The sequence below is a fragment of the Hippoglossus stenolepis genome, chromosome 2 (assembly GCF_022539355.2).
Source record: "Hippoglossus stenolepis isolate QCI-W04-F060 chromosome 2, HSTE1.2, whole genome shotgun sequence".
In the NCBI taxonomy this organism is placed as follows: domain Eukaryota; kingdom Metazoa; phylum Chordata; class Actinopteri; order Pleuronectiformes; family Pleuronectidae; genus Hippoglossus; species Hippoglossus stenolepis.
Window position 1 is genome coordinate 24,688,195 of NC_061484.1, and position 23,853 is coordinate 24,712,047.

At 44.4% G+C, this 23,853-nt stretch overlaps 1 protein-coding gene across 1 annotated transcript in view; it reads left to right on the forward strand.

Annotated features, from left to right (window-relative positions):
* grin2ab (glutamate receptor, ionotropic, N-methyl D-aspartate 2A, b) overlaps window positions 1-23,853 on the forward strand; it is a 99,568-nt gene that overhangs the window by 55,268 nt on the left and 20,447 nt on the right. Inside the window, exons 5-10 of the mRNA XM_035146810.2 lie at window positions 10,464-10,630; window positions 10,768-10,902; window positions 10,992-11,091; window positions 13,743-13,948; window positions 17,597-17,711; window positions 17,828-18,030. Coding sequence (XP_035002701.2) covers window positions 10,464-10,630; window positions 10,768-10,902; window positions 10,992-11,091; window positions 13,743-13,948; window positions 17,597-17,711; window positions 17,828-18,030 — 926 coding nt within the window. The remainder of the gene's footprint in view (window positions 1-10,463; window positions 10,631-10,767; window positions 10,903-10,991; window positions 11,092-13,742; window positions 13,949-17,596; window positions 17,712-17,827; window positions 18,031-23,853) is intronic.

A 23,853-nucleotide genomic window follows, 5' to 3' on the forward strand; every position in this document is an offset into this window, starting at 1 on the left:
GCAGGGCCTGCAGCTGTTTCTCTAGCAGCAGAACGACTAACGCGCTCTGAGTTGTCTAATTAATCTTGTGGCTCGTGGTCTCCCTGCACCAGCCAGACCCCCTTTTTGTTCTGCAGCGGCACTGGACAGGTGCCCTGACCCCCAACCCCCCCCGACGGGGCCGTCCTGTTCTCGTACCTGCGGCGCTTGGCCTGTTTAGCGTGGTCCAGAAATCAACGCCGAGGTAGTCAGACGGGATGGGTTGACTCACTCTGCCATTTTTAACACCAGGCCTAAGGTTTCTGAAGTCCAACAGAGTCACCATCAGTGGGCTGCGAGCGAGAGAGAGAGAGAGAGAGAGAGAGAAAGAGAGTAAGAGAAAGAGTGAGATTCTTTTTTTTTTTTTTCACCTAAAGGCATTTCAGCTATAAATATCAAACTGGCAATACTGTGATTTGCCAATGGAGGCTGCGAAGAAGGAGGAGGAGGAGGAGGAGGAAGCAGGTTCTCGCTCAGTTCTTGAGCTGTTTTAAATTCATTCACTGATAACGAGGGGGAGTAGGGTTGCCTGTGTCATTTATTTTCCATGTAGGGGGATGAAATAACATTAACATCTCTTCCTCTCCGAAGCTCTATAAGTCAAACAGTTATTATTACTCAACAGCACAGACAGACACACACACACACACACACACACACACACACACACACACACTCCATATATAGACACATCCTCTCGTGTTTCCGCCTCACAGGTGCTTGTGTGTGGATGTCACACCCTGGACAGACGCTTCACTTTTAATAAAGCGGAGGCCTTTCAGCGCTCTGGCGGATCCCGCTGTAATCTCTCCTAAACAGGTGTTGTGATTAGTCTCTGCCGTGAGCTGCATCCTGACACTCGGATTCGGCGAAGGCCAACCGCGCACACGACCCAACGGCTACCACTCGGGAGACAGATTTAACTGTTGGTGCTTGGCAAGCATCCGGCACATTGTGCATCGTCAAAGCTCGGCGAGAAACTAATTTCCCTTTCCTGCGCCTGACAATCCTGTCGTTTCTTCTCAATAGTTAGTGGTTGAGCCTTTTGCACACTGATGCAGCGCCGCGTGTGATAGAGTCAGCCGAGTATCGCTCTTGATTTACAGACGACAGCTGATGGATTGTTTCTGGGGGGAAATGCAGCTGAAACGACTCCTTGTATGCGGGGTATTTATCGACAAATTGCAATATCAAATTAATAAACTGTATTGACCCCGAGCAGTTATTCAGGCCTGAGGTTCACACTTTGACTAATCTGCAGCAACCGGCAAGCAATTTCTCAGTCTGCTTCCCGTCCCAATTAGGAATAATACTCCTCCTAACAACGTGCGCGTTAGAAAGTTTTGCTAATTGAACCAAAAATGTTGCAAGAGCCTGTTTGTGTTTCACAGCCTCAACCTAAAAAGAACGAGGCTGTTTCAGTTGCATATCTTTACTTCTTATTTGTCAGAGTCTGACAACAGCTCGCTTTTTTTTTCTCTGCAGCAATTATTGTTTCTTTGGCACTTTCCCTTTTTCATTGAATACATATTACAGTTGAGAAAAAAAATATATTTGCAGCCCAGTTGGATGAGGAAGTAAATGTTTTGCAACTCTTTAATAGTTGACCCTTAATTAGGTAAGAAACTAATTTGATTGAACGGAAGCGTAATGTCAAGTCACGTCAGATTAATTCAGTTAGCAGCAGCCAGAGTGCTTCAGAAACAAGACATAGGACAGACAACACAAAACGGCTCAATAAAGACGCACAACATAAAAGTAAAGAAGATAAATAAAAGAGACATAAGCAGGATCAGGCTGAATTAAAGCAAGATTGAAAAGGTGGGTTTTTAGATTAGATTTAAAATGATTGAGGTAATGCAGAGCAGGGCACTATTCCAGAGGTTAGAGGAAGCAACAGAAAAAGTTTGGTCCCCTTTTGGTTTCTTAGACGAGAAGGTGGGAGTGAAAGGATTTGTACCGAGGAAGCCTTTATATATAATGTGCCAGTAGAGGAGTTTGCCTTTCTGTTTGTTATTCCCCTGGTGTGTGAGGCGCTCTCTCTCTCTAACCCTAACCCTAACCTCACTGTCTTGCCAAATGTGTGTGTTCAACCGGGTGTCACGTTCCCATCGCAGCCAATCAGAACCGATTCAAACCAGAGTCTGCTGCAGAGTCGTCTGACCGAGGAGTGAAGGCTGATCGAATTGCAGACAAAAACCCGATGTTAGTGGGTTTTAGTGACCATTGAGAGCTTTGTGGAACCAATGCAAAGTTGCCTCATAGTTTCACTTTATAGTTCATATGTTGTTTTGCGTACTTGTTTGTATTTGTCCTCTTTGTGAAGCACTTTCTGACGGCTGTTTTAACAAGGTTCTTTATATAAATAAAGTTATTATAGAGCCGGTGAGAAGTCGAGGAGCCGCATCGTGTCTCAGGTGTCAGAATATAAAACTAAAGAAAAACTAAACATTTTCGCAGATGCAGTATATTCCAAATGAAATATAATAAACACACAAATACAGTCAATAAAAGCTTGTGTTGATATTAGTCTGGGGATGATATCTGACGCCCGGTTCAGTCCCGACTGTGATAACACTGGATTAACAAATCGATAATCTCCTGCTAATCTCATCATACATTAGTAACTGATAATTCGTTTTTTTTGCTTCAATAAAAAGAAATCCCTACATACTGTAAAAAAAAAAAAAGGAGATATCGACTGACGCGTTGACAGGAAAGAAATATATGACACGGTTGTGATGGATGTTCGTTCTTCACGGCGGCGCCATGTCTGCGAGCGGTTTTTAATGGATTTTTTGAAAACAAATGTGAGTTTATGACTTCCCCTCAGAAAGCTATAAGGTAAACGAGTGCAGGGAGAGAGTGTGTAACTCTCACTGTGGCAAATGCAAAAGGTGGGTCCTCAGTTTTTTACGACAATAATGGTAAAAGGTTAAATTAGAGTGATATCACGCTTAAATATTTTGCCTAAAAATGCTTCGAGGCAGCACATCACAAAACTTAAATTAAGTGTCTTGATTAGAGGTAATCTACTCTATTACTACTTCTCTGGGGAAGAATGCCACAAGGATTTCAGTCCAATTAGAAACGAAATAATTTTTTATTTAATCACTGCTGAATACTTGATTTTAATTCCACTGCGTTTATCTTTGAAATATTTTTTACTTTGAACAGTTGGGGTTTGAATTTCACATTCCCTTAGATAATGTCCAGTTGTGCAAAAAAGCTTCAACTATAAAGATTCACGAGTTCAGAAAGAAACGTGACCGATATTCTACGTCTTCTAATCAAGATGCTCTGATGCAATCGATCATTTTCAGATCTTAAAATTCAAGATTAAAAAACGTAAACCTCAGCATTCACAGTACAAAGGAGAAGCATCCAAATCCTGTGTGGGATTGAATCCGACTTTTGTCTCGTAAATTATATTCTGTTCATCACATAATCCATATAATTAAAATCCTTATGGTATTTTTTACCCCATAAACACTCAGTTTATCTCTGGGTTTTGCAGCGCTCAGCATTTTTCTCTGCAAAACACTTTAGTATGAAAACTGCAGACTTTTATTTTCTCCCGATTGGCATTAATGACCATTAACCTTAAACCACCGTCAGAAAGTAAAACACTGCGTTCTGCTGCAGGTTTAACTTTATCTCTGATTAGAACTTTCTTTCTATGTATACTCTGCTCCAATAAACATGCCTCTATTGGTCCATTTTGACTTTATCATCAGATCTCACATGTACATATTTACCAGAAGGCTATATTTATGACCACCACTAGGATATGGAACATGTCGGGCCTATGTAGCACCAGAGACTGAGGCTCACATCCATTTACCGACATGAGCAAGATGAAGTTGGTTACTGGTTATTAATGTGGGTTTCGAGACATTTTCAGGAGCCAATCCCAGCTGAGATTGGTCGAAAGGCGGGATTCACCTTGGACAGATCACTTAAGCGTATCTCAGGGCCAACAAACAAACAAACAAACAAACAAACAACCAACCAACCAACTCACACTCACACATTCACATTCACACCTATGGGCAACCGACCTAACCTGCATGTCTTTGGACTGTGGGAGGAACCCGGAGAAACCTCCACATAGACTCGGGAAGAACATGCTAACTCCACACAGACAAGACCCGTCTGTGCTGCTGCAGCTCGGTTGCACAGAAATGTAAACGTGAGGAGACAGTAAGTAAGTTGTGGTGGAGGTCAGTGTTCTTTCAGCGCCTGGAGACATGTTGTATTCCGCTCCCTTATTACATCCTGAGGTTTTTTTGCTGTGATACTGCGAGCGCCTCGTCAGTCGCAGGCCGCGCTGCTGTCCATTACATGCATGTCTGAATCACCGGTGAGGCCCAATGCGTCACGAGCCGGAGCTAGGCTACGCTGTGTTAAATGCTATTCTGTGTTTGCCTGGGGAGCGCGAGGCTGTTAAATACTACAGTAGACTTCGACAGCGGGACTCACCCCATGTTAAATAGTAAAGTAGTCTTTGTTAGCATTGGGAGCCGCCGTCTTCGGGCTAAATGCCGTCAGCTCTCCGTCAGGCCCGGGAATGTGGAGCGTCTGGCGCCGGGTTAGTGGATGTGGGCTCTGGGACCTGTCTCTTTGTTGGAAAAACTGAAGAGCTTTCAGCGCTTCAGGGCGGGGCCGCCGCTTGTTCGCCATTCAGGGACCTGCCTTTACATTCTGTTAGTGTCAAGAGAATCTCTTCTGCTGTGCTTCATGCTGGAGGTTGCTGACGTGCTCACAGCTTTCAGAAATGCTCAAAGAGCGGCGTTTGATGTTACACGTCTGACGTACGCTCGCGCTCATGAAAGTGTGTAGGTCTCCTGCAGTCGAAGCAGAGCTCCCACACGGGGAAATCCATACACGTGTGCGTAGACTTTTGTTTTTCTCAGAAAGAAAGTACAATCGCAGCTCCCTCTGACTCTTTGGCTGTGTCACTTCCGATGCCGGTCGAGTGACAGCAGCCTCCCGTGTTACCCTCCGCGTTTGTTTGTAAGTGGCTCTGCCGGGCTAAGTCTTTGTTGGCTGGACGGATTTAGCTGTGGTGTTTGTTAGCGCGACGCTTTGTAGAACATCTGCTCAGCGTTTACAGAGAATTAGACTGCAACAGAAAATGTGTCCCGTCGAAACAGCGTCGCTCTCGAGTGCAGTTTTAATGTTTTACAGGCCCCGGTTTCGTGTGTTCCCACTTTCAATCCTCCTAACATACCAACCTGCAGTGTGTAATGAATGTTAATGACTCTGATAAGGTTCAACAGTACAGTGAGACTTCAGCTGCAGAGAAACATCGACCCGGCCGTGTCTGGATCATATGAGTGGAGAAGAAGTCAGTAGTTCACACCATGTGCACTCGACTTGTTTTTTCAGGACATGAATTAAACAGAATACACTGCTTCAGTTGTATAAGCTGCATTCAGGTCTATCGTACAGAAACATCAACGTGTTTTTAAGACATTTATTCCAATATTTGCCTCCTATTTTTCTATTGGAACTCCTGTGTCTAATTATTTGGGTGGTGCATTAATTGCCTTTCTCTGTGAAAACATTTGCTTGGATTCCTGAATGGAACTTGACGGATCATACATGACTTTCGTGGTAATCTTGTTCCCAAAGCTGCTCACTGATCCCAAACTCACCAACTCAAATGATTTCTGCATCCCAAGCTAATGTTTGGTGTTTTGTGTGTTACCTGTACCTCTCACTCTCAGGGACACATTCTAATGATCAGTTCACCAAGAATCTGTTCAATCTTTCTACAAATCAACTTTGAGCAAAGTCTGGACTGACTTGTTTTTTGCGTGTGACCCTTGAAGCGACCGCGAGCGTCACTTTGTTGACACGGGACGTTTGGTTGATGTGCTAGTTTGTTTGCAGACTTGCTTACAGCATCTGGGGGCCAGACTCTGTCATTGCAACCAAATGCAGCTGCTACATCCTAACTGACCTACTGCATTAAAAATTTAAATGGCACATTGCTGGCCTCATCATCCTCCTCCTCCTCTTCCACCTCCGCCTCCTCCTCCTCCTCCTCACCACCCCCATCTATTTCTCAGTATTCTGCACACCAGCTCCATCCTCTTATTGTTTCATGTCCCTCAGTTCTTTTCTTCCAGCCTTCACTTGTTTGTTCCGCAGCTTTTGGCCACTTCGTTCTCCCCTCGTCCGTCCCGACTACGTGCAGGACTCGACTCCTCTTCCTCTCTTAACCCACACGACTCCTTCCTCCTCCCAGTGATTTCTAGAAATGTGTCAGTTCTTCTCTCATTAGCCTGAATCTGCACAGTTCTTTCCACACCTTCATATTTTCTTAATCTGACGGCTGTAAACAAAAATGAAATTTGACATGGAATAGCAAATGAATGTGTGTGTGTGTGTGTGTGTGTGTGTGTGTGTGTGTGTGTGTGTGTGTGTGTGTGTGTGTGTGTGTGTGTGTGTTGAGGGACTTTGTGTATTATTCATTGGTATGTTGGCTCACTGTATGAGTAAAGATATATTTTGAGGGGCCTTTGTGCGTGTGCACTGGTGTGTGTGTGTGGCGTGTGTCTGCATGTGGGCGGATGTGAGGCTGTACATGAAGTTCACGGTATTTGTATAATTGATGCACGATGTCATCAGTAAATCTCTAGGTATATGGGTTATAATGTGGAAATACATTTGTGTGCCATGTGTGTGTGTGTGTGCGCGGACGACCGCTCTGTGCATTATTCATTTGTGAACTTCTTGGTGGACTTGTGTGATTTGATGAGAAGATGCAGGTCTGTGTCAACGAGTCTTTTTATCTTTTATAATTCAGCAACCACCAGCAACTATCATCCTGAGCCCTTCACCCCCTCAGTCTTCTAAAAAGACTTTGCCCTCATTCATTCTACATTCTTACGCTACATCCTCACTTCTCCTCTCCTCTCATCCTCTCCTCCTCTCCTCCTCTCCTCTCATCCTCTCCTCCTCTCCTCTCATCCTCTCCTTCTCTCATCCCCTTGTCGCTTCTCCTCTCCTCTTTCACTGTCTCCTCTCATCCCCTTGTCGCCTCCTCCTCTCCTCTTTCACAGTCTCCTCTCCTCTCATCCCCTTGTCGCCATCTCCTCTCCTCTTTCACTGTCTCCTCTCCTCTCCTCCTCTTGTCCCCTTGTTGCCTTCTCCTCTCCTCTCATCCCCTTGTCACCTCCTCCTCTCCTCTTTCACAGTCTCCTCTCCTCCTCGCATCCCCTTGTCGCCTTCTCCTCTCCTCTTTCTCCTCTCCTCTCCTCTCCTCTCCTCTCCTCTCCTCTCCTCTCCTCCCTCCTCTCCTCTTGTCAGATTGTGAAGGTATCTAAAAGGAGGAGTGTGCCGTAGACCACGCTGACAGGTGTAAATATTAAACATGTTAAGAGCATGTTATGAACATGATCTGTGAGCCATGTAGCAGCGTCTCTGCAGCAGCCTCATCCTGTCACCATATACATGCTGCTGTATATACGTCTTATTATTAAAGAAATAAAAAATGTAACATTTCACTCAGGAGGAAAATTCCCATCAGTGTATTTGTGAATAACTTCACTTGAGGTTATTGTCACTGTTCATGATGTAATCTGAATTGTGGCCTTTCACACGTTAACACCTCTCTTGCTCTCGTTGTCCTGCCCAGTGGGTGTTTTTAGGTGAGATGTGTGTGTGAGTGTGTGTGAGTGCGTGTGTGCGTGTGTGAGTGCGTGCCTGTGTGCGTGCATGTGTGTGTATATTAGGGCTCTAAGTAATTATTATTTGCTATCTTCAGTTAATGAATACTTCAAAAGAGGGTTAGCAGTAATAAATCCCACATTAGAGCTCAAGGTGACATTTTAAAATACAGCGTCCAAAGCAACAATCCCAAACCGACGGTTAATGAAGTTTTGAGAAGCAGCTAATATTTGGCATTTTGAACTGATGAATTACCTAAAGGGGAATTATGGCTTATGATATTAAAACTGCAAAATTATACAGATTTCAAACAGACATTACACAAGCAAGGTGAACTTGAAGTATAAAATTGCAGATTTACTTCAAGCTCAATTCTGGCGTGACCTCACTTTCTAATTTACAGCCACATCAAGTGATTTAGTTTATGCGGCTAAACAACTGTCCAACTATTACTAATGTAATCATCTATAGATAAAGGGGGGGCAAATTTGAAAACATATATCTAGAATGTCAGGCAGTAGAGGGCACCAAGTTACACACACACACACACACACACACACACACACACACACACACACACTGACACACTGACACACACACAGTCCTCTTAATAAGCCTGATTTTTTTTTTTCATCCAGATCCATGAATTATTCCCTGGAAAATCATTAAAAATAGATGGATGGATGGATGGATGGATGGATAAGTACTTTATTGATCCCAAATTGGGGGGAAAAAATGTGATAAAGCGCAAAAAAGAAGGTAAAAACACATATTCCTCATCGGGATCCACACACAAATGTAATGGGTTCTTCCCCTGACCCATCACACATCCTTCCACCAGGTTCCATGTTAATCCATCCAGTAGTTGTCGTGTAATCTTGCTAACAAACAAACAAACACAGATGTAGACATAACCTCCCTGGCGCGGGTAATAAAGCAGAATTATCCTTTTAGCAATTACCAGATGGTTCTGTTGACTGAATACCTGACAAACAGTGTATCAGCGCTGATTTGTTTGCGAGTATACAGTTGTACGTGTGTGTGTGTGCGAGTGTGTGTTAGCGCCCGTTTGTACCTGTGCTTGTGTGTCGCCGTTATCGGGGCAAAATTGAGTGTGTGCCTGTTGCCTAACAGAAACGGATATTTTTCTTTCCCTTGTTTTCCTCCTTTAAATCTGGATAAAGTGTGACGCTGCACACACCTATAGTCACACACACACACACACACACACACACACACACACACACACACACACACACACACACACACACACACACACACACAGATGGAAACAGTGAGATAGATCTTTTTGAAGTACAATTTCATCCTCTCTCCTCGCTTTGCTGCCTCTCCTGTAGCGGCGGAGTGAGGGGAGCTAAATCTCCGCGGGGCCATGCTTTATGTGTGTGTTGGCCAGAAGTGAGAGCTTTTGTTCAACTAAAGACAAGACTAGAGCCACAGAACAAGGCTTACATGCATCTGCACACACACACACACACACACACACACACACACACACAAAGGTGGGGGTGTTTGTGGCAGAGAAGGGCTGACAGCTGATTCTCCATGTGTGTTTAAGAGAGCTTTGATGTTTATTGTGTCACGTTCTTTGATGCCCTCTGTGGAAGTTGTGTTACAGCGTGTGTGTGTGTGTGTGTGTGTGTGTGTGTGTGTGTGTGTGTGTGTGTGTGTGTGTGTGTGTGTGTGTGTGTGTGTGTGTGTGTGTGTGTGTGTGTGTGTGTGTGTGAGAGAGTGAGAGAGTAAGAGAGAGAGAGAGAGAGGAGGACCTTCTGAGGAGATTTGATGTTTCAGTTTTCCTCCCAAGAATCTCACTCTCTTGCAGCAGGTATCTAAATCTCACTCACACGACCGGAGCATTTTTTCTCATTCAGCTTTTTCTTTTTCTCCTTCCTCCCTCTCTCTCTCTCTCTCTCTCTCTCTCTCTCTCTCTCTCTCTCTCTCTCTCTCTCTCTCTCTCTCTCTCTCCTGTCCTCCTCTGATGGTGTTGCTGTCTATTTCCCACGGGGGAAGCCCAGCTCACACTTTATGCAAACATACATTCTGCAGTCATTAGCAACTTATTCCATCTACACTCACTTTGGTCTGTTTTATAGCTGCTTTAGTTTTTTTTCCCGGTGACGCTCGCTGCTGCCTCTCACACTGTCGCCCAGTCTGCGATGCCGAGGCTAAATTATTGAACTGCACGTGGCATTGTGAATTAATGCTGTAAAGTCTGGAGTCACAGTTTCTGGAGGAGATCCTCGGACTTCAAGTGTGACGGCTTTAAAAAAACGTCACCATCATTTCCTGCAGTTAGTGCAGCTCAGAAAAATCCCATTCAACAGTGATGGCTGTATTTGGCTCAATTAACTTTCCAGACAATGCACAGTTGTTGTTGAATCGGCTTCTAAAGGGTGGAAGGGAATCAAACCTGTGAGTTATGAGGCGCTTGTCTCCGACCATTAGGCCCCCCTGTTGCCGGCGCTCACTCCCTTGCTGTGCAGTCTCACTTGTTGACTTCTCTCAGTGTCTCTTCCTCTTTCGCCCATCTCACCTCGCTCCTCGTCATTTCTCCAACACTCGCACTTCCTCTCATCTCCCTCGCTCTGACTCACTGATCGCAAAAACTGAAAACATTTCCTCCAACTCCATCGGGCGTTTGAGTCCGACTTCACTCCTTCACTCCAGCTCCTGTTTCTTTTTTTTTATTCATTGTCTGTATTAATTCATGCACCTTGATGAGTCTGCTGTCTGTTTCGTTGCAGGATGAAAAGTCCACGTTCTTCCAGTTCGGCGCCGCTCTGCAGCAGGAGGCCCTGCTCATGCTCTCCATCATGGAGGAGTACGACTGGCACGTTTTTTCTATCGTCACATCAAAGTTCCCCGGGTACCAGGATTTCATCAGCACGCTGAAGACAACTGTGGATCACAGGTGATGAATACACACCCCTCCCGTGTACACACACACACACACACACACCTACACACACACACACACACTCGTAACCTTTATTTACCGCAGCCGACAAGATGAAGTACCTGGGAATATTTAGTGGTGTGTTGTTACAGCTTTGTGCGCTGGGACATGCAGAGTGTGGTGACTCTCGACGCTGTGGATGGCGACCCAAACTCTAAATCACACATCGCCCTCAAGAGGATTCAGAGTCCTGTTATACTGCTGTACTGCTCCAAGGATGAGGCTTTGTGAGTGTTTGCTTCTTTTTCATTTTCTTTTCATGTGTCTGTCGTACACCGTGGCTCTTTAATAACTCTCCGACTCTGCTCCTCCACAGGTATATAATGGAGGAAGCTCGCTCTCTGGGTCTCATAGGAGCCGGTTACATCTGGATCGTGTCCAGTCTCACCACTGGCAACCCAGACTTTACCCCCGAGGTACTGAGGCCCCATATGTAGTAACAGGTGGCCACATTTCAATGGTTTGACAGGACAAGCAGTGTTTCTGATTCCAGGCTGTTGCAGTTTCTCCTCTCCTCTACTCTCTGCAGCTAATAGGAAACACATTAGAGCAGTAGCTCGACGTTTCTGGAAATCATACTCAGCAAGCACTTCATGAGGAACACCATAGAATATAAACAGATTCTGCATGTGAGGGATTGTGGGGCTGGAAGTCTTCTGGTTTCTGTTTATAGTTTGACCAATCAGGTAGGGAGTCAGCAAAAGATGCAGAACACAGGGACTGAAATGCATCAGCTATCTGCTTTTACATTTTTTCTGCATTCAAATGCACATAGCTGCTCATAGAGATTAGCTAAAATGTCATGTGGATTTAAAACATCTGCAAAAAAGTGAAACTAGTTGGACTGTAAACAGTTTATGGAGAATGGAGGATTATGGGTTTTTGTTTCCTATCTTTATTCAAAAGCATGGTCTTCAAGTTCAGATTTTATTATGCTCTCACTCAAATATACCTTGTTTGTGCTTAGATTTCCTGCGCTCCAGCTCTTTCGCTTGCACTCAGCTTCTGTGTGTGAAACATCTGCGCTCTGGTTTCTCCCCTGCTCATGGAGGGCGGGACAATTCACCGGTCAAGCCTTCTTCGGGTTGGGGAGTTTTGACAGACTTCAAAATCCAAGAGCAGAGGAGAAGTCAGAGAGTTCTGCACCTGCACAGAAGAAATATAAACGCAAGAAGAAGAGCTGAAGCTAGAGCGCAGGAAATCCAAGCACAAGCATATTTGAGTCCGACCTCAGGGGTTTGAGTGAGAGCTTTACAAACTCCCGCCTTTAAACCTAAAAATAAGAAGAGTACCTTGAGTCTTGGTTTCCACCGTCTAAACCGGAAGCCTCAAAATATTGGCTGTTGCCCCCTAGAGGCTAATTCGTCCTCAGATGATGACCTATCGCTCTAAGAACAGCCTCATTGCTCTGTACCACAAGATGCTGAAATCATTCTGTCGACCTGACTGCATCACATCATGTCTGTAGATTTCTCAGCTGCACATTTATGCTGCACAACCTCCTCTTCTGCCACATCCCAAAGGTTTTCCACTGGATTCCGATCTGAGGCCACTGAACTCGTGAAACCACCTGAAGAGGATTTTTGCTCCTTGGCTTTGTCCATTATCTTTCTGGAAGTAGCCATTAGAAGATGATTGTGGCCATAGAGGGGCACACATTGTCTGCAGCAACACTCAATTAAGGGGCCCAAAGTGTGTCATTAAAACATTCCCCCACATCATTACACCACCACCCGCCCGGACTGTTGACGTAAAGCTGGTTCTGTCCATGGCTTCGTGCTGTTATCACCAAACTCTGACCGACAACACTCATCTGACCAGGCTACATGTTGTTTAGTCCTCGTCTGTCCAGTTCTTGTTTTTGGCCTGTGCACACAGCAGCCTCACATGTCTGTTGTTGGCTGACAAGAGTGGAACCCAACATGGTCTTCTGCTGTTGGAGCCCATCTGCCTCAAGCTTGGACGTGTTGTGCATTCTGAGATGATTCAGTTGTTATCTGAGCTACTGTAGCCTCTCCCAGTCAGATTTAACCAGTCCGGTCATCACCTCATCGACGAGGTATTTCCCTCTGCAGAACCGCAGCTCACTGGATAGTTTTTGGTTTCTGCGTCATTCCGGAAAAAATGTAGAAACTGTTGTTTGACAGTGAGGTCGCCTTTTTCAGAAATACTTAAACCAGCCAGTAACGGGTACCAACGATCATGCCGTGGTCAAAGTCCGTGAGAATCTCCATGTTGATGTTCTAACCAAAGCTCCTGCCTCATGGCAAGAAGGTTCCTGGTTCGAATCCCAGCTTTCTCTGTTGAGTTTGCATGTTCTCCCTGTGTCTATGTGGCCAATATCCAGCTTCCTCACACAGTCCAAATACATGCAGATTAGGATCAGGTTAATTAAAAACTCTTAATTGAGTGTGAATGGTTGTTTTTCTGCCTGTTATCCCTGCGATATGCTGGTGACCTGTTCAGTATGAACCTCTTGCCCAATGTCAGCTGGCTTTGGTTTCAGGTAGCCCTCATCCAAACATCTTTTAAGTACATACACAAATAGAATCACTTCAAATGTTCCCCGCTCATATTAAAGCTGGAAACATTTCCAGTGTTTGCTTACCTTTCCCACAACACCTCTGAAACAGTTGTTCTCCGCCTCCTCTTGTCCGTCTTTCTCCTCCACTCAACGTTCCTGTTTGTGTTTGTGTGATTTTTACACCTTAGACAAGATCTGATTCTGCAGTCGGAGCCAAATTAAAAACAAAAACAAAATGTTGTGGGGTAGACTGACAGATTAGAGCGCTGGCATCTTTTCATGTTTGCTCCGTCTGCTGCTGAGATAAACCTAGAGAGCTCTTTAGTTTGTCGGAATTATTCTATTGGAAAAGTGACTTCTTTCATTGCCAGATATGAATTATTTCAGGTTGACACAATATGACAAATAAATCATCCATTTTCCACCTTGGACGGCTACATATGGATGTTTTAAAATCGGGATAGAAAATGTCAAATCGAAGACAAATTGCATTTTAACACGCCATATGTGCCTCTTCTCAGATCTCCTCTTCTTCCCGCTCAGGTGTTTCCCTTGGGGATGATCTCCGTGTCCTACGACGACTGGGAGTATCCGCTGGAGACGCGGGTCCGGGACGGAGTTGGCATCATTACCACTGCGGCCACTTCCATGCTGCGGGAGAAAGGGGAGCTGCCAGAGGCCCAAAGCAGCTGCTACAGCACAGCATCAGACCGGAGCCCGGGGAAGCTCCCACCTAGTGCCCTGCGCAGGTGTGTGTGTGTGTGTGTGTGTCCGTGCGTGAGAGTGTGTGTGTGTGAGGAGATCAAGGTCTAGGGACTTGCATAACTCTGTTTGTCTTTGCAGCCGAGTGTCGAGCGGTCTTACGTAACTTCTTTTTAATGTATTAATGAGAGGGGTAGAAGGGAAGAGAGGAAGCGGAGATGACAGCAGTGAGTAACACTGTGATGTCTAATGACATTTAACACTATTCACTGTTGTGTACACGGCTGCTCCGTGTATGAGCTCATTACGACGCCTTAGTTCAGAGACAAAGAGTTGAACTTCAGACACACCTCCCCATTGTTGGTGCCCTGTGTTAACTAGAATCTTTGTGTGCACGCATGTGTGTGTGTGTGTGTGTGTGTCTGTGCGCACTTTGCGTCACGTGACTGGACTCACTGTCTTCAAGTCAGGATTTAAGCAGCTTTTACCAGCTTTGTTCTCCGTCTTTTTTCTCGTTACATGGCTCTGTGGGTGACACATATATGTTAGTCTGTGTGTGTGTGTGTGTGTGTGTGCGCGCGTGGGAGCATGCATGAGTGTGTGTGTGTGTGCGTGCATGTGTCTGACGTCTACCAGTGTGCGTGTGTGTTCTCCTCTCTGAAGTTACTGTGATGAGGAAACAGTGAAATCCATCAGCACACACACACACACACACACACACACTGACACACACGATGCACATTTGTTCTCCATATTCACAAATGTCACCGTCAGATGCAGAGTCTGTCAGTCATATTGTGATTATATTTTGAATATGAAGCTCACGCTGGCTAAAATATGATTAATAATTCAGGAGAGTATATAAACCCGACTTAAAACATGACGGTCAGGTTTCCAGCTTCCGCTCATCCATGATGACTTATGAGCTGCCTCATTAGAATGAGAGCCACAGTATTATTTTCTCCATAATGGCTTTATCATCCCATTCTCTCTCTGATTAACCCATCAAAGTATATATCAAAGCGTACACAGCACTGCAGCTGTTGACAGGTTGATCTAATATAACACAAACCTCAATAGCAGCTCAAACCTTTTTCGGGAAACAGTCCTTTTTTATTTGTTTTCCCTCCCTGTCAGAGGTGCCATTTGTTTCGCTAACTTATTAGATGGAATTTGCATATTTGTCAAAACAAGCGTCGTCAATTTTTGTGGTAATCAACTGACAGGTTGGATTCCCCTTCCCTGATTTGGACGTGGCGAGGCTGTGATCAGGACCCTGCCTACATTAGTCTAGATACAATCTTGCCGCAGTGTGCGTATTAAAAACAAGAGAGGAAAGCAAGGACAACATAATCTGGCACTTAAAAGACACTGTCAACCCTGTTGGATTCCCTGTCAGTCCTGCCCGACAGAAATTAATATCCCTGACTCGCGCTCTGTGTACTTTGGCTGCACAATAGAGCAGGTTTTTATTGAGGCTTGCCCCTGTAGTAAATTTCAAAAGGTTATTCTGTTTGATGGAGCCACTGTACCATGCAAACCCCTAAGCTGTCACTTTTTCTCTGAAAAGATGCTCCTTGCTCCGATTATACAGAATGGAAGGAGCCTGCGTTCTTTCTTTATTCATGCTTCTCTTAGGAAAGTGCTCACAATGGCCGCCCCAGCACTTCAGCGACAGGGAAATGTTCGGCGCCGACTTCTAGCAGCAGATTTTAAAGATGGTGTTTTACAATAGCAGCGATTTTGTATTTTTCTCCGAAGCTGCTGATGCTGCTACGACTTAAACCCTCATTGAACTTCTAGTTAATGCAGATATAGTTTTGCATAGAGAAACGTATATAAATCATTGAACTCCTTTTTTTAATGTAGCGCTACATTTTTGTTTTAAAAGCAAACATACATATTCATGCACACGTGAATCTATAAAGTGGAATCTAGCTATTTTACATACCTTAAAAAACACACCAGCTTTATATGCGGGAGATGGAAATATTTTCCCAGATATGGCAACAAACCTGAAACAGGAGGAGACAGCGGTTTCCCAGAATAGACCGCGACACTGTTCCTGCTGTATGTATTCAGCCATGGCAATGCACTGTGACAAGGGCATTACCTGCTGCATCGTGAGGGTTCTTTAAACACAAAAATAGGTATTTGTCTTGTCGCTACTAATAGTGAGAAGCATCGTAATCTACAGTGACAACGGAGGGGTTTTTTCGTTTATAAAGCGCGGAGGTGCTCCTCGTGTGTAAATGTGTTGTTTTTGTATTTAATTATGTGCGTTTGCTGAGGGAGCGAGGGGGAAACCCACTGCAGGGATGTGTTTGGTATTTTTTGCAGCCGCTGCATGTGAGGGAGACGGGGACCTTTTATTTACTCTCTACTCAATGTGAGAGCTTCCGCTTTTCAAAAGAGCACAGGCCTGTTTCCAAGTCTCTGTGAAAACAGATGATTAATGTACCGCTCTCTAATCCACTGTCCGACAACAATATTCATGTGCGTCAACTCGGATTCGTCTCCCGCAGATGAGACGATGTAAAGTCCCACCTGTTTGAACTGCAGTGTAATTATCGCGGTTCTCCGCCGCAGGGTGCATGTAAAACAGCACTCAGGCGTTTCTCTTCATGCGGCTCGACTTCCTGTCGCAATATTTGAGTTTATGCATGAGTCCTCCGTGGGCCCTGTGCCCTGTGTGACCTAAAAACAGACGTGTTGTTTTAGTTTCTCTCCTTGACTCTTTGTTTTAGAATAATGACACCGTGAATATGTGAATATTTAAAGCATTTAACGTACATTATTAGATAAATAAATTATATAGAACGGCTCACAAGTGATGTACTTCTCTGTAGATGTGACACTGGAATAATGTGGACGTGAAGCTGAAAGATTTAGTCCGATGATATTTCAGTCATGTAGAATTACCCGACCAACCCTGTTATATATTACCACGTCAAAATGAATCAAACCACTTCTAATAAAACACAACACAAGGCACAGAAATGAGAAGTTTGCTCTGTTTGGGCGGCTGCTGTCCCTCTCGTGATTTGGTCTTAGCAGTAAACTTCCTTCGACACCCCGCCCCCACCCACCCCCACCCCAGGGGAACTCAGGCTATTATCGCCGTCTTAACACGCCGAATAACCTCTCCTCCTGAAAACTGTTTTGCTGGAGTGAGTGTGTTCTTAATCCCTGATCACTGTGTGTGATAGCGATTCATTTACTCCCCTCTCGCCGGCTTCACTTTAGCGAGTGTGTAAATGTTTCAGCGAAGGATCTGTTTGCGTATGCACGGTACCGGTGGTGAGTAAGAGAGCGAGGGCAGCCTCGTTTCACAGTGGCTTGTCTTTCAGGCGAATATCTGCGGAGAAATCAATGCAGAATGTTGATGGGAGAGATATGTGGCCTCTGACTCTTCCCCCTCCTACACACAAATAGACGTGTGTGTGTGTGTGTGTGCGTGTGCGTGTGTGTACAACGCGCACACACACACACACAGGCATGCATGCACTCGCAGTGGGTGAAGACAGCATTGATTTGAAGTGGATACTCTTGCAGTGATTACAGAGTGCTTAACTTGTTATTTCAAATGTATCTGCTCTCGTGCACACACGCTCGCAAACACTCTTTAACAGATGCAAAACAAAAGCAAATAACAGCTTCCTGCTCTCTGTTTCCCCCCCCCCCATGTGTATCAGACACATGATGCATGTGTGGAACGAAGGGCGAGACTTATCGTTCACTCCAGATGGTTACCAGGCCAACCCCAAATTGGTTGTCATCGTCCTGAATAGTGAAAGGACGTGGGAGAAGGTAACAAATTGATACAATCTATTTGCAAAGAAGCAAGGAAATTAAAAAGTCAAAACACTTTAATTAAGATCGCTGCCCCCTGATTTGTGTGTGTTTGTGTGTGTGTGTGTGTGCAGATGGGCCGCTGGGAAAACGGGACCCTGTCGCTGATGTTCCCCGTTTGGCCGCGGTACAACTGCCACGGGGACGAGGACGCGGACGAAAACCACCTCTCCATCGTCACCCTGGAGGAGAAACCTTTCGTCATCGTGGACAACGTGGACATCCTCACCGGCACCTGCATGAGGAACTCGGTGCCCTGCCGCAAGCACGTCAAAGAGTAAGCACCCACACACCAGTACGCCCACGTCCAGCTTCCCACCCACCGCTCGTGAAATCAAGAGCCATTTGAAAACCGTATTTGTTTACGAGGAAGAAAAAAGCTCACGCTCCCTAAACTGGAGGTGTTGCAGATATTTGTTCTTAGAAAAATCTCTGCTGGACAGAGGTTGAGTTGTTTCTCTAACCTGGGCTGGAGTCTTCAGGCGTTTCAGGACAATTAAACCCTGATTCAACCCCCGGGACAATCTGAGGAATCAGGCGTGGAACCTTTATCGGTTACAGATTAGTTCCTAAACCTCAGAGAGACCGAATATCTAACGGAGCTGCCGAGCCACGGTAAACATTGGTAGACTAACAGATATCCCACTTTAAGAAGAGAAAACCTTTGTTGGCCGATCGTTTTTCTCTTCCAGACTCGTGTAGCCTTCTGCTTTTGTGTTTTAACATCAGAGTTGTCGCTGTTAACATCTGCTTCCCCATGAGGTCACATGGGAGACGTGAGGTCGTGCGTCTGGAGCAATAACATCCTGTGTGTGATGCAACATTATTTTCTCATCTTGCGTTCAGGATTCTGGAGATGAAATTCTGTCTGTGAGGTTTTTTAAAACTCCTGTCGTCTCAGCCGAGTCTTGTTTCCTCTGTAATCTCAACTTTTCTCCCAGTTGTGTTTTCTGTGCTGCATTCCAGCTTCTCGCCCTCTCAGGCCGCTCAATCTGTCTGAGAACATAATCGTCAATCAGCCGCTCTTTGCTTGTCCACTTTTGTTCTGCACAGATCTATACTGGGCCCACTCAGTTTTACTTTATATAATAATGACTCATCATCTGTTTGTCCCTGGATCCAATTCTATGTGGCTGTTACATCCGGTGTGTGTACACAGCAGCACTGGAACACTGCTCCGTGCTGAGCTCAGAGACTCCGTGCTCCATATGACAACTTGTTTAAAACTGTATTCTTGATCTTTACAGAGACAAATAACTCTTGTGTCGTGTGTGTTTATATCCTGAAAACATTACAAGTATAAATGTAACTAATTGCAGATTCGGTGCACATTCACATTACGAACTATTTAGTGTCCTTTGTCACAACAATAAAAACTTCTGTCGCTGTGTTTAACACATACTGGCAAAGTAGTTCTGTCCACATTAATAATGTATTCGCTCTGTGCTGGTGTCAGCTTGCTAATGTCAGTCTGTCGGTGAACTTGATGTTGTGTGTGTGTGGCGGCTGCGAGTGTCGCTCCATTGTGGTCATTTTCTCATTGTGTCATTAATTCGGTGCGATTTTGTGTTGCTTTAAATGAACTGAATGTGCTGCTTGTTTGCAGTTACTAATTAATATCACTGCTCATTGTTTCCCCCCCGAGGTTCCTGTTGTCCTTAAACAGTAACGTTCATATTATTCATCGGGATATTTCAATGTTGTTTGTTTCATTTATTAATTTTTTTATGTTTTAATTTGTGGAGTGTCACATATTATTTAAAATGTTTCTTTGTATGGGAGCAAAACAAGTCTGTAAGGATTTGAGTCTTGTACTCAACTTAACATCAATATAGAATATAAATAAACTGAAGACTTAATTTTTAAATAGAAATACCACTGAACTGAATTTAAATAATTTGATATTGAAAAACATTTAACTTGTGTTCTAAGTTATGAATGCAATTTCTGAATAATTTAAATATTTAAGTTATTTTTTAAAATTTAGATAAAATTGTCCATCTGGTCGCCTGGTTTTTCAAAATGAAGATATACAGACACAGAGATTTCTGGAAATAGATAAGTGAAGTGATCAGGTTTTGCATTTTCTCTCATCTGAACGTGTTTGACTGACAAATATTAGAATTTGCATCTTAATCCCTGAGCCGCATTTAATTTCTAGATGCGTAATTAAATCTGAGCAACTAAAATAAAAGTATTCCCGGGATGATTAAACTTCTGGCACTTCTTTATGGCCTTCTTTGTCCTCCATATACGTGTGGCTGCCTCTGCCACATTTACAGTTTGCTCTATAAATGTGCTGCCACGTGTCAGACATGTAAAGAAACAAATAAAACCCCCAGCCTGATGTCAAATTAAAAAATGTTTAATATGTGACAGTGGTCCATCTTTTCTCATCTCCCCTCTGGACGTCTGCCTCAGTCCAGCCTTGTGAATATTCTGTTGAGCCGATCACTGCAGCCGGCCTCGTCTTCAACCTCCCCCGAGTTCTCCTTTTGTTGCCCCCCTGCTCCTCACCTCATCTCCCTCCTGGCTGCCGGTGGCTGTTCACATCAAATTCTAAATTCTTGTCGCATCATTCAAGGCTCCTCCGGGACCCGCATGTCCATAACTACAGGCTATGGTCTCTCCGTATTCTCCAGCCTGTGCTCCGCTATAACCGTCCACTTAGCTCCCTGCTCCCTGCGGCGGCCACGTCGTCTCCTCACCCGGCCTTGACTCCTCTTTCTGCTGCTCCTCAATAGTGAAATGTCCTTCCCTCTCCAGGCGGGATGGAAGAATTAGTCCATTTCAATTCTACAGAGAGTTTCCATTTCCCCGTATCCTAATTCTGCACCTGCTACTTAAAAAACATCCCTCGTACCTTTTTACAAGGATTATTCTCCTCTTTATCTCATGTGATATCAGGAATCTGTGTTTATCTGTGATCTGTGCACTAAGTCGCTCCAGATGAAAGTATCAGCCGACGTTTAACAAATTCATGCCACTTTATCTTAATATTTTTTTTAAGTCTATATAGTTTTTTTTTCCCACCTCACCACTCACAAAATTACGCATAAACACTTTCTCCACTGCAGCAAAAGCAAGTGGGTTGAATTCAACCTTTGTTACAAACACACTGTTTCTAACTTCCACTGATTTAAATTCACGTCACAGTCAAACTTCATCATGTATTTAATCATTTTACTGCAGATTGACTGTTTCTATAGATTTATTAAGGTTTATTTTCTAACTTTTTGGTTTAGATTATGGTCACATCATTAAGTTTCAGATCAGAACCGTACTTTTCTACATTTATGATGTAGACTTTAAAAAAATCTTTTCCTACCGTAAGCTTTACAGGTTTCTGTTCCGTCTTAAAAAGGTCTCAAATTTAATAATTCGATTTTTAGGCCTTAAAGTCTTAAATATAAAGATTATTGCGTACTAGGTCTTGAATTATTCTCTCTTAATTATGTTAACATCCATTTAAAAGTTTCAGCAGCATACGTAGTTTATAATGTTGTTATTAATCATGATACAGATTTTAGCACGCTGCAAAATATCAACTACAATCAGGACTAATGAGGAACTGATATCTGATGAATTGATCTGAATACATTCGGCTCGGCTCTGGGTATTAATTCCGTTTCGAGGGTTATTCTCTATCCTGCTTCTCCAGCCCCTCTAGTGTAATTAATTCTGGGATATTTCTTCATATTTGTCGTACTTGACATACGTCTTAAATTTAATTCATCACGGCCTTAAAAAGTCCTCCATTTTAACTGCAGGGAACTTTTCCAAATCAACACATCAAACATGACTTTGGGATTTTCTCTGTTTGTAGAAAAGCTTAAAAGGAATTATCGTGGTGGTTGGAATCTGTGGCAGCCCTCTCAAGTGTGTAAACAACAGAAATATGTCTCAAGTAGTCGGTGACAGGAAAAACTTTCTCAAAGAGTCTTCTCTTGAATTCTTTGACGTGTTGGGGTTTTGCTCCAATTATCTGTGATATATGGACGTCTCGATAAAAGACTCATGACAGGACGAGGCAGCTTCTTTCTTTCTTTCTCTTTCTCTCTCTGCTAATTTCTACGACTGAGCTCAGCCAGTCTAGAGTATGTTGAATATTAATCATCACTTCTGCAGGTTTATTTGTCACCGGCTCCGAACTGTGTCGGTGTTGTGCTTCTGATTGATCGCTGGCCTTTACACGGACCAGAAGCTCAACTGAAATCCATTATTTCTAAAGAATTCTACTCGTGACTGCCTGCGTTATTGGCGCATAGTCGATTAATGTCAATATCGCAGCTACGACGATGGGAAATTGTTGACATTTTTCAGGATAATCATTTGCTTTAAACAGGGGAGAATAGAATATTGACTTTTCTTCTAATCAATTCCACCAAATTAAAAGTTTCTCTGTCAGACGGACGTCGGAGAGAACGCCTCTCATCTACGTCGTCACGACAACGCACAGTTTTAAACACGGACTTCACACAACTGAATCCCTGCACATTCAGGGTTCAACCTTTGACCCGACCCGAGAGTTTCTCAGCTGTTCTCGGGCCACGAGAGCTCGTCTCTTCTCGGCCTTCGTTTCCACATCCAATCATCCGTGTGTCCAAACGTGGGTTCGTCCATAAGAGCTCCATTTACTCAGTCTCTACTCCCACTGTCTTTTGTGTATGTGCCAAGACAAATGTAACCTTGTGTTTCTGTGTGTGTTTCTGTGTGTGTGCGCTCTTGTACAGATATCTTTGTGAGGACCAGTTTGAGCCTACGACCAACGGAGTGAGGACATTTTGGCCGGTCCTCACTTTGTGACCCCCCCTTTTAATGGACTATTTGGGGGATTTAGACTTGGTTTTAGGGTAAGAATTAGGTTTAGATTAAGGGATAGGGTTAGGCATTTAGTTTGGTGGGTTAGGGGCTATAGGGTAGGGGGCTAGGGAATGCATTATGTCATTAATCTCATTAAGATAGCTGTACAAACGTGTGTGTGTCGGTGTGGGGGGGTGGGGTGTGTGTGTATGTGTATGTGTGTACATAGTAACATAAGGACACAGTGAAGGGCTCAGCTGGGAAGAGCTTATGCATACAGAATGTGTGCATAAGAACACCTGGGGCAGACACTATATATACTCACTTTCTCTTTTCCACACACACACACACACACACACACACACACACACACACACACACACACACACACACACACACGATGCTGTGCCACAGATACAGTTGACTGCTGTTAAAAGCTCTTTTAACGCTCTGATGTCTCAGTTCTTTGACGGTCGTGTCTCTGTGTTCCCCGCGTGTTGAATTCCCCCCCGTTCTGTATGAACTTTCCCTCGGAGTGCGAGTCAGCTGAAATGGCGAGTGAAGGGAAAAGGTCACAGAGCGACCGCTCCAATCAATATGTGCTACATCAAAGATGGCTGACACGGGGAGAGGAATTAGTTTTTATGGAAATGCTTTTGGAAATGTGCTGCTAGCGTTTAATAGATCACCGGGATTATTTGATTCTGGGATTCAATTTGGTTCACTGCTCCGGAGTCCTCGTGGACGCGCTGTCAGAAAAGTTTACTGAAGCATCCGTTTCCATCCTGTGCATCACGTCTGTGCGACCGCGGTGTGTGTGTGTGTGTGTGTGTGTAGGTTCGCTCTGAGGTTTGGAAAAGTGGCTCCTCGCAGACAGGAGGGGAGACACACCGCGAAGGAAGGGAGAAAAGGACAGAGTGTGGAACGAGGAGGGAGACGAGGGGAAGGACAGCTGATATTTTAATCATGCGGGTTGGTTGTTCTGCAGAGCCCGGGTCTATTTAAAGCCCAGCAGCATCTGCTCAGTACCCCTGTGTTTTCATCTGGTTTGGTTAGCTGGCACTGAGAGGAACACACACACACACACACACACACACACACACACACACACACACACACACACACACTGTACATGCTCTGTCTGCCCTTCAGCAGTATTTACGGTTACTCGGTACTGTTGTAATTCCAGTTTTACAGTTTGATGGAACCACCAGATGTGGAATGAGCAGGCGGGAGGAGTACAGTTACAATCTCGCTCCACACGTATACGCTTGTATAACACTGAAATGTCCTCTGT